Source organism: Corylus avellana, chromosome 7 (assembly GCF_965113065.1).
Source record: "Corylus avellana chromosome 7, dhCorAvel1.hap1.2, whole genome shotgun sequence".
In the NCBI taxonomy this organism is placed as follows: Eukaryota; Viridiplantae; Streptophyta; class Magnoliopsida; order Fagales; family Betulaceae; genus Corylus; species Corylus avellana.
In genome coordinates, this window is record NC_142496.1 from 4,339,692 (window position 1) to 4,355,228 (window position 15,537).

Here is a 15,537-nt window from a genome sequence, read left to right on the forward strand (position 1 = left end):
GTGAAGTTTACTCTCATCTAAGGTGTCTCTTCAGAGAACATAATAATTATCTTGCCCCTGTTCCAAAATTTCAGAGAAATGTTTATATAGAGACACAATGTTATTGGATGATAATTAGGTATTGGATGTTCAGAGTTACAATGTCATGTACTTAATTATGTGGTTTTGTTGGGAAAAGACCAACAAAAGAAAGTGTTTTTTTTTTTGGTGTGAATGTGAATGATCAAGTGTCACAAGATATGATACTAGTTACAAGTATGAATATATAATTAATAATATATAATTATGTTCAATTCATATTTTTAAAAATTTAAATTAAAATAAGACTTTGATTCAAATTCTCTCTAATTGATTTTTTTAGATTTATTTATAACCGTTTTGTTAGTTTCTACTTATACTCTCGTTTTATATGCCTTCAAGCCAATGAAGAGGGTAAACTATATCCACATATATAACTGAAAATTTTAGTACATGTCCATTATAATACAAAAAATAATATTTTAACTACCTGTCCATGAGATGATGATGAAATTATAAACTCTCATGTCCAACACAAAGACATACCCTTTTAGGGCAGTCAATCCTTCGCGATGAGACTGCAATGGGAGAGATGGCGGAATAGGATTTTGACGGTGGCAGCAGTGAGCGGGTGATAGGGTTGAGAGAGAGATAATTATAAAGAATTGAGATTTTTTAATAGTTTAAAGAGAACATCGATACAATTGGTAGTTTGTGAAACATTAACAATGTAATAATAGTTTGAGAATGATACGTGAAATTTAGGTAATTAGAGACGTACGTCCACCATTGTTAAAGGCCTATATCAAACGCAATATAATTGTATTATATTGAATGGCATTTATAAAAAAATTAGGATGCCCTTTCAAAAAAAGAAATTAGGATGCTATAAAATTGGCAATATAGACCAAATAAAATTAGAAATTGATGACAGATTTTATTTTTATTTTTATTTTTTTTTCTTACTGGTTAGTATGAAAATTATTCTACATCTTCCCCCTCCTGGTTGATCCTTTTGTATTGCTTAGAAAAATAAAAATATCAAAAAACAAAAAACCAAAAAAGAAAAATAAAAATATTCTAACATATACATTCGCCCCTGTCATGGCTTAATGCTTCTCAGTTTCAGCGGGTCTCACTGAGCGAAGCCAAAGTCAGTGGAAGGCGCATCTCCGCTGCCCATCACCGCCTGGTAATCTCCTCCCTACTCCTCCTCGTCCTCTCTCCCTTTGCTTCCCCTTAAACCAAACCTCCCACAATCATCTCTTAATAAGAAAAGTCACTCCATTTGCCTATGAGGAGGCTCTGTAAACATTTCTGTGCTGTTAGAGTCAGAGCTAGAACCCCTCCTTTCTATTTCTCATTCTGTAGCTTTAATATAAACCCACCCATTGAAGTTATTGAACCCGCATGTCGTGTTCCAAACTTTATTGTCTCTGCGTCATTACTACAAACACCTTGTTTGGGTTCAGTCAAACTGTCATTTTGTTCGAATCCCATTGCCGCATTCAAGGTCGCTGCGCGGCCCTTTTGTTCAGAAAATGTCCCACTGTGTCCAACTGTTGATTTTAGTGTGAAAGATGTTGAGAAAAAGGATAAACGTTCAGAGAGTGGTGCTGATAAGTTGTACAACGCTGTTATTGATAACTCTGATCCATATCATAATATGGAGAAGGCTCTGGAACAAGTTGGAGTAGAATTGACAACTGAATTAGTAGTTGAGGTTCTTCATAGGCTTCGGTTTGAGGAGAAGATAGCGTTTAGATTCTTTACGTGGGCGGGGCATCGAGAAAACTATGAGCACGAGCCTCAGGCGTATAATGATATGATTGACATGCTGTCTAGTACAAGGTACAAGGTGAAGCAGTTTCGGATAGTTTGCGATTTACTGGATTACATGAAGAGGCGTGAAAAGAGTACGGTTCCTGTTGAGGTTCTGTTGAAAATTCTGAGACAGTACACCGAAAAGCATCTGACCCATTTGCATAAATTTGCCCAGAAGAAGAGGATAAGGGTGAAGGCGCAGCCGGAGATCAATGCCTTTAACTTGCTGTTGGATGCTTTGTGCAAGTGCAGTCTGGTCCAGGATGCTGAAACCATGTTTAAGAGGGTGAATAACAAGGTTAAGCCTAATGCTGATACGTTTAACATATTGTTTTTTGGGTGGTGTAGAGTTAGAAACCCGACTAGAGGAATGAGGATACTGGAGGAAATGATTGAATTGGGTCATACGCCTGATAATTTTACTTACAATACTGCTATTGACACCTTTTGCAGAGCAGGGATGGTGACAGAAGCAGCTGAACTCTTTGAGTTCATGAGAACGAAAGGTTCTACAATTTCTTCACCTACTGCTAAAACTTATTCAGTCATGATTGTGGCTCTCGTCCAGAATGATAGAATGGAGGAATGCTTCAAACTTCTGGGGCACATGATAAATAGTGGTTGCCTTCCCGATGTTTCAACATACAAGGATCTGATTGAAGGGATGTGTTTGGCCGGCAAGATTGAGGAAGCTTACAAGTTCTTAGAAGAGATGGGAAATAAAGGTTACCCGCCTGATATCGTTACGTATAACTGTTTTCTCAAGGTCCTTTGTCACAATAAAAAGAGTGATGAAGCGCTTAGGCTTTATGGGAGAATGCTTGAGATGGGTTGTGTGCCTAGTGTGCAGACATATAATATGCTGATTTCAATGTTTTTCGAGATGGTGGATCCTGATGGGGCAATCGAGGCATGGAGTGAGATGGATAAGAGGGGCTGTGCACAGGACGCTGGTACTTATTGCTTGATGATTGATGGGCTTTTTTGTTGCAATAAGGTTAAAGATGCTTGTTTCCTTTTGGAAGATGTGGTAAACAAGGGAATGAAATTGCCATATCGGATGTTTGATTCATTTTTGATGCAGCTTTCTGTCATTGGTGATCTTCGTGCTATCCATAGGCTTTCAGAGCATATGAGAACGTTCTACAATCCTGCTATGGCAAGACGTATTGCACTAAACCAGAAGCGAAGGAGCGTGAGCTTGAGAGGGAAGTAATAGGATTTAAAATAAGTCGTCTACCATTTCTGCAGTGTCTTTGTGTATTGAGCTCATTTTCACAATGCTAGTGCCACCTCTTAGGAAAATATAGGTGCGGAGCAGTAATGAATCCTCATTTGTATTATAGAAGAATTCTTGGCTGCTATTGAGCTATGGATTTTGAAAAGCTGTCTCCAGAGAGCTCTAACCCTGCAATACACAATTGACTGCCTCATCATGCCGAATGGTTTTATTGCTGGAGGTGTTATTCTGGCCTAACTGCCTGTGATCTTATCTTGTATTCTCTCAAAACTGGTAATTCCCTTAAAGTTCTATTATAGTTTAGAGATTGTCTTGAGAGTGGTTTAAACGTTATATTGACAGATCTTGGTTTGCAATTCTGGTTTAGGAGGCAAGGTGTCAGCAAGGAGAGATAAGCCAATCATGTGTTTCTAGCTGGGGCATTTGTCTTCCAAGGAAGGCTTCATTGACTACATCAGCACATGAAGAAGTAATCCATTATTTCAGGATCCTGGAAACTCTTTATCATTGTTTATCGAATTCCTGTTAACAATTTGTATGTGTTTTTTTTTGTTTTTTTTTTAAACTTTAGAGATCTCACGCCTCATTATGTAGTCCTGAATTGAGTTTAAATATCCAATTTCCTTCTGGATCATTTTTCTGCTGTTCTTTTCCTTTTCTCATCAATTTCCCTTGTTTCAGGTAGATTTATATTTTTTTTTTTCTTCTTCTTGTCGCCTAGGTTTTTTTTTGGGGGGGTGGGGGGTTTGGTTAAGAAAAAGGACCAGCATAAAGTTAATATGACATGAATATACCCAAACTGAATCTGAAATTCATGGCATAGTTTTCTCAGCTACCGAGAGTTTATCCTTGGTGAAAAAGAATAATATTTTCAAAATTAGTCACAGTTTGTGCATAGGCAGTTGAACAATTTCAATAACTTGGACTCTGTTTCAATTTCCAATGCAAAAGAGAAAAAATATATTTTCACTTGAACCACAATGGGAGCCACATCTAGCAACTAAATTTTTGTTATTTTTCATTTGGTGATGCATCTTTTACTTTTGATTCCTGTTGGTTTATAGACAAACCTTGAAAGATTTCTTTGACATCTCAGCATCCGTTTTTTGATGTTTCAATAATATGACTAATTATGCTATAGTAGTTGTGCAACTATATTTGAAATATTGTGATTCTTGGTAACAGACCTACTAAATACAAGTAGTTTGATGTCAGAATATAATTCTAGCACAATGTGGCTTCATTTTCTTGTAAAGCTCATCACTTGTCGAATTTATATTCCTTGGTTGAATTTTTTAATGTCTGTTATTCAATATTGGATATAATGTACAAACTTCAGAATGGTCATCGTAGAGAAATTTGAAAACAAACCCATAATCTATGTACATATTGAATTTCACCTGCATATTTAGGGATTCCATCACTACTGGCAGTGAAGTTGAAGGCTTCTTAAAAGCTCAATCACTTTGTCCAACTTGCCTACCTATTCCCTTTCTCTGTTCACCATGGCAGTTCATGTAGTCAATAGGCTAGAGGAGTTGCATAGGGTTTTTCTTTCAAGTGGTATGGACAATGGATTTAAATATCATTCAGTAAATCTGAAGGTGTTTCTTTTCCTGTTCATCAGGAGGTTTCTGAATTTAAAAGATAAAAAAAAAAAAAAAAAAAATAGCACCTTTTAAATCAGTCTTTGTTGGGAAAATGGTTGTGGTGCTATTCAGGAGAGAGAGAGAGATTATTTGTGAAGGCAAACTATTGGGTTGAAATATGGGGAAGAGTTGGGCCAGTGGATGACAGTTGCAATTAGGTGTCACATGGGCTGATGGATATCATTAGAAGTGGTTGGAAGGGCTTTTAGGTTTTTATAGGGTGAGAGAGAGAGAGAGAGAGAGAGAGATTATTTGTGAAGGCAAACTGTTGGGTTGAAATATGGGGAAGAGTTGGGCCAGTGGATGACAGTTGCAATCAGGAGTCACATGGGCTGATTGATATCATTAGAAGTCGTTGGAAGGGCTTTTAGGTTTTTATAGGGTAAGATGTTGTTGGACATTAAATGCAGATTTGATTTTGGCATGATTTTGGGTGGGGGATGTGTTCTCTAAAACTATTGTTTCTTGATTTGTTTCTGATAGTAATTGACAAGCATGTGACAGTGGCTTTTTTTTTTTGGTATGGTAGTGCCCAAGATTTGTGATGGTAGTGCAGGACTTGGATTAGAGGCAGTGGCTTCCTTTTTCTTTCTTTCTTTTGAATCTGTTGTATTAAACGAAGAATTGCGTTGCCATGGACAAGTATCCACTACTGAACTTGCTTTCATTGTTTTGCACTGCAGCTATAATTTAAATTTCAACAGTTAAGAACCTTATTAAATGGAAAAAGGATTATTATGGATTGATGTTGTATGTGTGAGGATTATGGACAGTCAGTTGATCTTCTACTGCGTCACTGCTTATGTCACTGGTGTTGTTGATATTTGGTGGTCATTTGGATGTACATGCCCAACTGGATGATCAAACAAAGGAAGAGAAACCCATCCATTCCAAGTCCCTGACAGGCTTCACAGCTTACTCATATAGATATTATTATATGAAGCATGCATCAGACATGATGTATATATATATATGTAAACTGTACTCCACAATAATTAATCCATTTCCTTGCATCATATTCGTAGGAATTGATGATATTTTTGCATCCGCTACACCTTTGGGGCTCAATCTATGACAACTACTTCTTTGTCTGCAGTAAAGGGTATCTCTCTTGGTGACAGATGCAATCCTGGGGAAGAAATCTAGTTTAGAAACCTCTTATATTTTCTACTGTAAGATAGTATATGTCAATATATTGTATATTTTGTCTTTGATTCATGAACAAATATGGTTTGTTGCTCTTGTTGTTATTACTGTTATCATCTTCATCATTATCATCATAAAAAACTTTGTTGCTCTTATTCTATTAACTTTTCAAAATGACATGCCTCAGTTTTGATATCATTAAAATTTTGTATTTGCACTTCACAACTTGTCCCGTCTCTTTTTATGGTTGTGCAGCTGTTATTACTTTACACTTTGTTATTCTTTACTTCTACGAACTAATTTCTGATTTGCTAAAGTATTTTAGCTAAACTTTTTTATGCTATTTTCTTTATTTTGTCCAATTGTCTGGTTAACTTGGCGATCTGAATTTGACGTGCCAAATTCTTCTTATTATGGTGGAGGAGATTGAAATTACCCCCAACTCAATGCTTTATTATGAACTTGAGTAATACTAGAAACCTCACTTTTAGCTCACTTTTATCCAAAATGTTGCAGTGCTAATCAATTTTTGGATTTTTATCACTCATTTCACATCAGCTCATGTGACGTGTTTTAAGTGGTTTTTATTTTTTATTTTTTTAAGTGATTGATATAAGAAGCTACTTAAAATACGTCATCTCAGTTAGTATGAAACAGGTGTAAAGAGTAGCATTACTCTTAAGAACTTATGGGGGGATGATTGGGAATTCTTTCCTTGTCATGGCTGATGCTTCCCAATGGCACAACTGAGAGTCTGAGACTGGTTGATCAAGCATGTGTTAATCAAGATAAATCTTGAACTTATGATGATATTAAAGTTAATCCGTAACTGTTTTAGCATTCTCTAGTGGAAAGTATACCTATTCTAAAAGATGTATTTAAACGTCCAAAGTCTTTGGTATTAGTGATTTTGCTACTTTAACAAGCACAGATATTGACATTTTTTCTATGAGATTGGCGAGCATCTTAATGACCATCTATAGCAATGAGAGTGATTTTTTTTTTTTTTTTTTTTTTCATATAATCATTATCGTTTTCATTACTTTTGTATGTGATAAGACTCCATATTCACCACTAGTTCTTAACCCTATTATATTGCTTCTTTGAATACACCCAATATAATTGCCTCAGCATTTTACTTGTGAAAAATGGAAGTATCACCAAATTTTCTTGATGACGGCATCATATTAGGTATACCTATTTATAGAGAAACTTTTTAATTCCTTATTCTGTTTGGTTAGGATGATGATCTATACATTCGATTGTTTGAATTGTACGCAATTTAGCAGGCTCACATGGGGGAGACTTATGAGCTCCACCTATTTTCAACATGTGGGTCTCATATCCTAAACTATTTGAGGCGGAGATTCCACATCCTCTCTTTGAGGGGATGTCCAAATTGCATGCAATTCAAACAATTCAATCAAAGTTCTCCTTCAATAAAGAAAATCTTGTAGTTTTCTTCTATCTTGTAACGCTGAAACTGTTAAAGCTTAATTAGCCATTAATCCAAGATAAAGCTCCAACTTACTCTCTCTCTCAAAAAAAAAAAAAAAAAGATTATGGAAGGGGCAAAGTTTCTAATTAGGATGAGGACCCCTACAATCATGGGTGGAACGAGACATTTAAGGGTGGGGGACAAAATTTTAAAAAATAAAAATTTGAGGGTAAAAAATTAATTTTGGAATGACATTTTATAAAAACAACATAAATTTTAGGGACAATTTTAAAATTTGGGAGACATTAGCTCCCCAAATTAAGACACAGTTCCACCATTTCCTACAATTCATAGGTGTGAAGCCTCGTAAAAGAGAAATTACGAGCACTTTAAGTTGTCTCAAACATGTTATCTCTATAGTTTCTAAGAAGTAGCTCAATCGGTTAGGGACCATACCTTATAAAGCGAAAGTCTCTAGTTCAAATCTCTCTTCCCCTCTTGTGTGAACATGTCAAAAAAAAAAAAAAAAAAAAAAAACATGTGAGCTCTATAACTCTCTTTTTATGAAACCGTTTGAGTTGCGTATAATTTGAGTAGCATAATTATAGACTTCTAATTAATCCATAATGTTATCTCAAATTACAGTTTGAACTCATAAGGAAGTTGAAAGTACGATTTTATCCCCAAAAAAAAAAGTACAAGAGGAAGAAGCTCGTCTTAGGGACCATTTAGGTAATAAAAAAAAAACACCACAAACCTTATGAATAGGGTATTTCACTTTTGTAGCCGAAACGAGCCGCACTGTCACATACATTTTTCCCGCCATTTTTCGCATCGAGAAAGCGAAAGGTTCCCGCCAAATCTTCAGCTTACACAGAGAGAGAGAGAGAGAGAGAGAGAGGGGAGAGAGAGAGAGATGAAGGGTTCGATGATAAGGAAGAAGGTAGAGAGGAAATGCAAGATCAGAGGGTACATCCTCAAGGTGGAGGCTCTGGAAGAGATCCTCTCCTTCGTCGACCGCTTCCCAGGCGCCGAAGACGACGCCGTCGACCTCCTCCTCGATCAGCTCGACCTTGATTCCCGTAATTTCTCTCTTCTCTCACCATTTTCATTCCCATGCTCTGCTTCTTATACTCTCCCCGTTTTTAAAATGGCAAAATTGGTGGCAGTGAAATCTTCCATCATTGACAAGGAACCCGTGCACCGGGTAGTGAGCCTTTTGTTAGAAGCCGAAGCGGCCGCTGCCAACGAAAGCCCTGATGCTGCCAGCGGATCTTCTGCGTCGGCTATTCGTGTGATCGATGCATTCTTGGTCCCCAAATTCCACTACGATCCCATCAAAAAGGTTTTCCATGAGTAAGTCGATTTGCTGATTCACTGGATCTGTTAAATCGTCAGTTATTCCAAAAGGCTTCAGTCAATAGGAAAATGTTAATTTAATTATTTAATTTATATTCTAGCTTTAGGATTTAGTGCTCCCTCGATGACGGAGCCCCGCACACGAAATATTTGAATATGGTGTGAAGTAAATTCAACTCATACTATGTTAAATCAACAATTATTTCGAAATTTTATTGATTAAACGAGCAAAATTCATTATTTTCTTTTAGTTTAAGCGTTCATGATAGGCAGTGATTTTACAATTTTTACAATTTCAAAATTCCTACGAATTAGCTTTGGTTCATTTGGGCATTTATGTAATTCTCTGTATTGATCCTAGGCATACAGGAAGCCTACCCATTCATGGTGAGGCTTCAGCAAAAGCAGCTCTGTATAGGGATAGGTTCCTCTTACTGTTTCAGAGGCTTGCTCGTGATCAGCATTTTTCCAGACCCGCATTTGTTACTGAAATGTCACATGTTGGAAGCTGTGAGGTAAGGCATATATGCATGTTATGTAAATCTCAATGTACACGTGACATGTACGATTGTTTTTGCTGGGTCCATATCTTCAAATTTGAAGAATTTGGAATTTAGCATTTTTGTCTCAATTTGGTATATCTGTTCTAACAAAGCTCGCATCTTTTTGTGCGATGTATTTGACAGATATCTCCAATTCAGTCTCTGGTTGGCCAAACGGGGAGAAGATGGATCATGGGTGTGATATCTCAGTTGGAGGATGGCCATTTTTACTTGGAAGACCTAACTGCTTCTGTGGAAATCAATTTATCTAATGCAATATCCTCAACATAATTTTTACGCGTTTTTTCTTGTCGGAAGGGTAAATTTTGTTTCTATGAGTGGAACTAAATTACTTCACTACATGATCTGAAACATGTTTTTAACTTATTTTTCTGAGCACACTGCCCTATATTAATATCGATTTGCAATACTTCATACTTGGTAACAGTATATAGATCTTCATAATTCTATCTGATACACTAGTTGAAGTTGGCTCTATTGAATGTTCTTTATTTTAGAGCCATTTTTGTGCTGCCTATTTTGTTCATGCAGAAGACATGAAGAGTATGTTAGTCCATGGACATATCTCGCCACTGAACTGATATGCGATCATATGTTGCGAAATCTCATAGCCTCTTGGCCAAAGTATACTTCTTATTGTTTCCCTAATCATTTATTTTCTTTCTTGTAATTAATCATGAATGACTTGAAAGGAATGGAAGGATAACATCTGTCTGATCTTTGCATGGAGGCCCATCCAACTCAGGGCGTGCATCATGCATTGTGATTTTGATGGCAAGAATTGATTTTGGGACTCCATCAATAATAGTGGCTTAGGGATGTGTCTCTATTATCATAATTTATTGTGGATTATTAAAGGTGGAAGGCTGTTATCATATAAAGTTTGCCAAAATAGAGTTATAAAATCAGCATTTTTCTTTGACAAAGAATACAAGATAACTACAGGTTTTTTCTTGGAGAATACCATAGTTGTAGCAGAAGGTGAGATGCTCATAGAGGGTATATTTCAGGTTCGTGTTATATTTCATTTTCTTGAAACCTGCGTTGATAAATCTGATTTTGTAACATCTGCAATTAGTTTCTCTATTTGGTACATGCCTGTGCTATTGTTTAGTTTTTGCAGTATTTGGTCTTGGCAAGCACTTACCTTGACCATTTGTCAAAGCAATGGACATTTGATTCGAACATCTTGGAAGTTTTTAGTAGCTCTTCGGAATCATGCTTTGTGTTGATGATGATAACAGTTCTGGCAGGAATGCGAATATTCATAACAACTGTTTTAATGTTTCTATCTGAAAAATATGCTGTCTTTTATATAATATTAGGTCGTTCTCCTAGAAAAATTTCTGTCCGTTCGAAACTTATAATCTAATAAACTATCGTTAATTTAGAACTAGGGTACCAGAGTGCAGTGCAAGGGTGGGAGGGACAGAGGAATTCTTCATCTCATAATCTAGAGCATCTTGATAGAGCTGGAGGGTCTTAATGTGTTGCATTAAATAAATGTATATTAATGGCCCAATCCCTGCCCTCGACAGTTGGTGATCATTGAGAAAATTGTTGTACCCTTCTTTTCTTTTGCTGTTTAAACCCTAGAGGGAGCCATCTAAATTTTGTCTCACCTTATAAATCCCCTAGCAGCCGAAAAGAAACAATCACTCAACTACCATATTTTCAAAACTAGAAATTGTTCAAGTTTTCATGAGACAGCTAGTCACAGTAACATGAACACTGCAAATACTTGTGGACAGTCATTTGAATTGTGTTACTTTGAGTTTGAGTGATGGTTGTTGTAGCTTCAGCTCATAAATTGTGCAATTTGGAGTCATTTGTAATATTGGAGAAATTTAAAGAGGAAATTAAAGTATAAAATACATGCAAAAATTGTTTGTTCTCTTTGTTTATGATGATTAATATTATGTAAATCGTAGGAGATCACAGGCCTACAGTAATAGAAATGAATGTCTAAATCAGAGTGAAAAATGATTAGGGAGCTTGAGCTGTGAAAATTAGAATTTAGAAACTGTACTAAATAGGCCGCAACCATGAGTTCGTCATCTAAATTGCATCATGTTCTGATTGTGGGTGTTCCAATCTCGGTCCTCTTTTTACTTGGAGCATCCATATCTCCACAACATATCTTACTGAAAGAAAATGTTTCAATTGTATAGAGAAGGGTGGGAGATTCCTGTTTTCTACTTTCAAGTGACAATTTTACTAATAGGTATGGGACAGTTTAAATTTGTCACATAAAAACATTGTTTTTGAGGACTGGAATAAGAGCTGTTGAAATCTTCAGCAGTCTGAAAGAGTAATATGAACTCCGGGAGTTTCTAAACCAGAATATATCTGCTGATAGTCTCCATTATGAGCCTGTAAGAACATGCCAAAAGCAACTCAGACTCAGTAAGCACAACGTATTTTCTGTTAATACTATACTACTAGTTCTTTGTTTAGTGATGCACTTTTAGTTGATCTCAAACATGAGAGCACTGACACTGTATGTGCCACTTCTCCATTTCTCATTCCTGGTGTTTTGTTTTTCTATGAGAAGTCATCTGATCATTCAAGTTCTCCTACATTAACATTATAGTCAGGATCATAGGCACAAGTTAGACATCTGCAAAAGCTTATAGACGCCCTATTCTAGTCTTTGTTTTCCTCCACTTATTTCAAAATTTCAGCAATTTGTATATTGCTGAAATTGCCACAAGTTTCTCTCAAATGTTTGAAGTGTACTAAAGATTTTAGTGTTTAAATGAGATAGCACCTTCGTAATAAGCTTAGTGGAAAAATTATGACCTGATAGTGCAAAATTGTCTATCTTAATTTGACTAAAACCAGTCTCTGAAGAGAGACCTGCTACTTTTTAGTCTCTGCTGTCAATCTTGTTTTGAGAACCACATAACTATCTTGTGGTCTTGATGGGTCACAAATTTCTTGCTGGAAAAACCTGAGATCTCTAGTTGCCTTCGACCTTATTCCCAATTTCTCTAGCTGTCAAACATCAGTTTGTATATGTGGATTTTATTTTCCCTGAGTTTCTGCAAGGCATTGATTTTGCTAACTTTCCAAAGCTCCATAGGCACCTATGGAGTTGATTTCTGCTGATATTTTACTGAAACTTTCTCTCTGTTGTGAAGGTCATTACATGTGGATTTCCTCCGTTAGAGGACCGAAATAAGTCATTCAAATCGCTTGCAGGACATGACTTCTTTGGCGGTGGTATACTAACTAAAGAGGAGACTGTATCCTATGTCGTGCCTTTACTATAATTAAGAATTGAAAAAACATTTCTAATAGAACTTTTGAAGTTTATTCAGCAGCCCTGATTGTTATGAATTTATAAAATTTCCTATACATTTCTAATAGCTCAGACTTGCAGAGTTGGAAAAGAGAGCAGTTAACGACATGTTTGTCATACTGTCTGACATTTGGCTAGACAAGGAAGAGGTGATTTCTATCATCTTTTCTTTTTTTCTTTTTTTTTTCTTAGTGCCTTGGCATAAGCTTAATATTGCTTTCTTCATGGATAAGGTTATGGAAAAACTAGAGATTGTCCTCAATGGTTTTGAGAGTGTGGAGGTGGTTCCTTCTTTATTCGTATTCATGGGGAATTTTTGTTCTCACCCATGCAACCTTTCCTTCCACTCTTTCTCAAGTCTCAGGTGAGGGTAGCTTACTGTTATCTGATCATAATACTAAAAATATATATAATGAGGAAAAGCAATATTGAGCAACCTACGTGTGCAGATCACAGTTTGCCAAGCTAGGGCAATTGATTGCTTCCCATCCACGGCTGAAAGAACATAGTCGATTTCTGTTTATTCCTGGTCCTGATGATGCAGGTATACTAAACTGACTAACCATGCTTCAAAATTTCCCCTTACATTAGGTGGCATACTTGAGGAAATGCTACTATTGGCATTTTCAGGTCCATCAACAGTTCTACCCAGGTGTTCTTTACCTAAATATTTGACTGAAGAGCTTCAGAAGCACATTCCAAATGCCATATTTTCAAGCAATCCTTGCAGGTTAACATTTCTGATCACTGATGAAGTTAATTTTAGTATTCTCCTATGGACATCCTCTTGATGTCTGTAACATTCAATGGTATTTGTAGCTTGTGTCTTTTGAATTAAGGAACATCTGATGATGGAAAATAGAAAATTTAGTCTATGAGATCATCATTGCTGCTTGGAATTCAAATTTTATCTTACTTTCTTGTTATGTAGCTACTGATGTGTTTTGATTGTCCTCGTAATTATTCATTTATCCTGTCTGAATGCAGAATCAAATTCTATACCCAAGAAATTGTATTTTTACGCCAAGATCTACTGTATAGGATGCGTCGCTCATGTCTACTGCCCCCTTCTTCGGAAGAAACCACTGATCCTTTTCAGCATGTAATCTTTGTACCTAATATCTTTAAATTTTCCAAATATATTTACTGTTTTTTTTGCTTGTGGATGTTAGCCGAAGGTGCTAATGGCTTTTGAGTTTCTACTGCAGCTTGTTGCTACCATAACTCACCAAAGTCATCTCTGTCCACTCCCTCTTATCGTACAACCTGTTATCTGGAATTACGACCATTGTCTCTATCTCTATCCAACTCCACATACGGTACTACTCAATACTAATATCAAAGGGACTTTACCTTGCCTAACATTGCGCTATGTTTTATGATGTCGGCAACTGTGTCTTTTCCCATCATTGGAACGATAAGTGGGGACTTTCACACTAAATATGGATCACCCATGGTAATGAGATGTTGAAAGCTAAAATGAGATACAACCAGATGATTTGAATGGCTGAGGCCTTATTTAACAACATTTTTGGGATAAGTTTTTTGTTTTTTAGCAAAAAAAAAAAAACAAACAAACAAACAAACAAACAAACACTCAAAATTACTTTCACCTTTATGTTGCATCAAAATACTTTTTCAACTAAAAGAAAAAAGTGCACTAACTTTGAATTTTTTTGTTGATTAAATTTCCAATCTTTTCTCATCAATTCAAGAAAAAAGTGGATTTGGCCACTTGGGGGCAATTACTTGACAACTTTAAATTATGATCTTGGAGGCAGATTGCTTGACTCGACCGACCTCATTGCATGTTGCAAATATTGGATGAATGGAAAAACTGAATAGAAATATGTAAAACTGAATATCTGGAAGGAAATTGAACTTGCTGGCTGAATCCATTAGTAACTGCATAAGTATAAGCCCTGACAGGAACCATCTGACATTTGTTTCACTCTTTTGTCTCATACAGATCATTTTAGGCGACAGAAGTGAGCAAAAGGCATTTAAATACACAGGAATCACATGTTTTAATCCTGGTTCCTTCTCAAATGACTACACATTTGTGGCATATCGTCCTTGCACTCAGGAAGTTGAATTGTCAGCCCTGTAGCTATTTGGGAGATCTACTGCTCAATTCTCAGCCTTGGAAGAATCTGCAAATTACTTATACTACTATTCAACAGGCCAATCTGATCCAAAGCATGAGGCTTGAAATAAGCTGGAAACACCCCCCCTTGTTCTATGTGATGTTAGGTGGAATAGGATTATAGCCTTTCAGTTGTTCTAAGTTCTAACACTTCATTGGAAATTAGCCCCATCAATCACTAGAAATTTGTGGTGTACAGAAGAGTAGGCAAATTGGTAGTTTAAGTGGAAGCAGATTCTACTTCTGGAGAAGAGGGTTTATTGGCATGTAAATACTGTCAAAATCATTCTTCCTCAGTGCATTCATTATGTCTCCTTTGTAAAGATAGTGCTTGAAAATAGCATTTCCATCCTTTAATATATCACTAACAAAATGATTTAAAATATAATAAGGATGGTGGTTTTCTTTTTATAAATAAGGATGGTGGTTTTCAATTCCTGTTTGTTCAGTCTTATTATGAAGGATTTTTTGTCCTTATTTCTGTATTTGTTGTTTTATTTTTCAGGCCTGAAGAGGGGACTAAACAGTACCACCTTTCTTCTTCCTTATATGACTTACCAAACTCTTGTAGATTCAAATGACTGTTTTTCTCTTTTCTTTTGTTTTCCAGGAATGAGCTTGAACAATATGTTTGTGTGGGGATCGACAAACAATGGACATATGGCCCTACACATCCTTTTTAAGGAATTACGTAGTTAGACGGAGTCAACAAATTTTTGATACATATGCATTTATATACCAACTTTTGTTATGTATGTGCAGCACCTTTCTACTAATGGAGATCCCATTAGGCTATATAGATTTTACAAAAATTCAAACAGCTTAAGAGAAGGGGCTGTGGTGCTACCTG

The 15,537-nt window shown here is 36.2% G+C and overlaps 2 protein-coding genes across 4 annotated transcripts; both read left to right on the plus strand.

The window, feature by feature from the left end:
* Positions 1-1,146: 1,146 nt before the first annotated feature.
* Positions 1,147-5,980, plus strand: LOC132185957 (Pentatricopeptide repeat (PPR) superfamily protein). 2 transcript variants are annotated; one of them, XM_059599780.2, is made up of 3 exons: positions 1,147-3,355; positions 3,450-3,551; positions 5,757-5,980. In XM_059599780.2, the coding sequence occupies exon 1, from the start codon at positions 1,313-1,315 to the stop codon at positions 3,056-3,058; it is 1,746 nt and encodes a 581-aa protein (XP_059455763.2). In that variant the 5' UTR covers positions 1,147-1,312; the 3' UTR covers positions 3,059-3,355; positions 3,450-3,551; positions 5,757-5,980. The 2 variants fall into 2 exon arrangements, with proteins under 2 accessions (XP_059455763.2, XP_059455762.2); XM_059599779.2 differs by lacking the exon at positions 5,757-5,980 and having other exon boundaries at positions 3,450-3,726.
* Positions 5,981-8,122: 2,142 nt separating this feature from the next.
* DPB2 (DNA polymerase epsilon subunit B2) lies at positions 8,123-15,108 on the plus strand. 2 transcript variants are annotated; one of them, XM_088517974.1, is made up of 13 exons: positions 8,123-8,397; positions 8,485-8,671; positions 9,036-9,189; positions 9,361-9,492; positions 10,170-10,247; positions 12,381-12,485; positions 12,610-12,690; positions 12,775-12,905; positions 12,991-13,085; positions 13,172-13,271; positions 13,529-13,643; positions 13,750-13,860; positions 14,511-15,108. In XM_088517974.1, the coding sequence occupies exons 1-13, from the start codon at positions 8,232-8,234 to the stop codon at positions 14,649-14,651; spliced, it is 1,596 nt and encodes a 531-aa protein (XP_088374100.1). In that variant the 5' UTR covers positions 8,123-8,231; the 3' UTR covers positions 14,652-15,108. The 2 variants fall into 2 exon arrangements, with proteins under 2 accessions (XP_088374100.1, XP_088374101.1); XM_088517975.1 differs by lacking the exon at positions 8,123-8,397 and having other exon boundaries at positions 8,530-8,671; positions 9,044-9,189.
* The last annotated feature ends 429 nt before the right edge of the window (positions 15,109-15,537 follow it).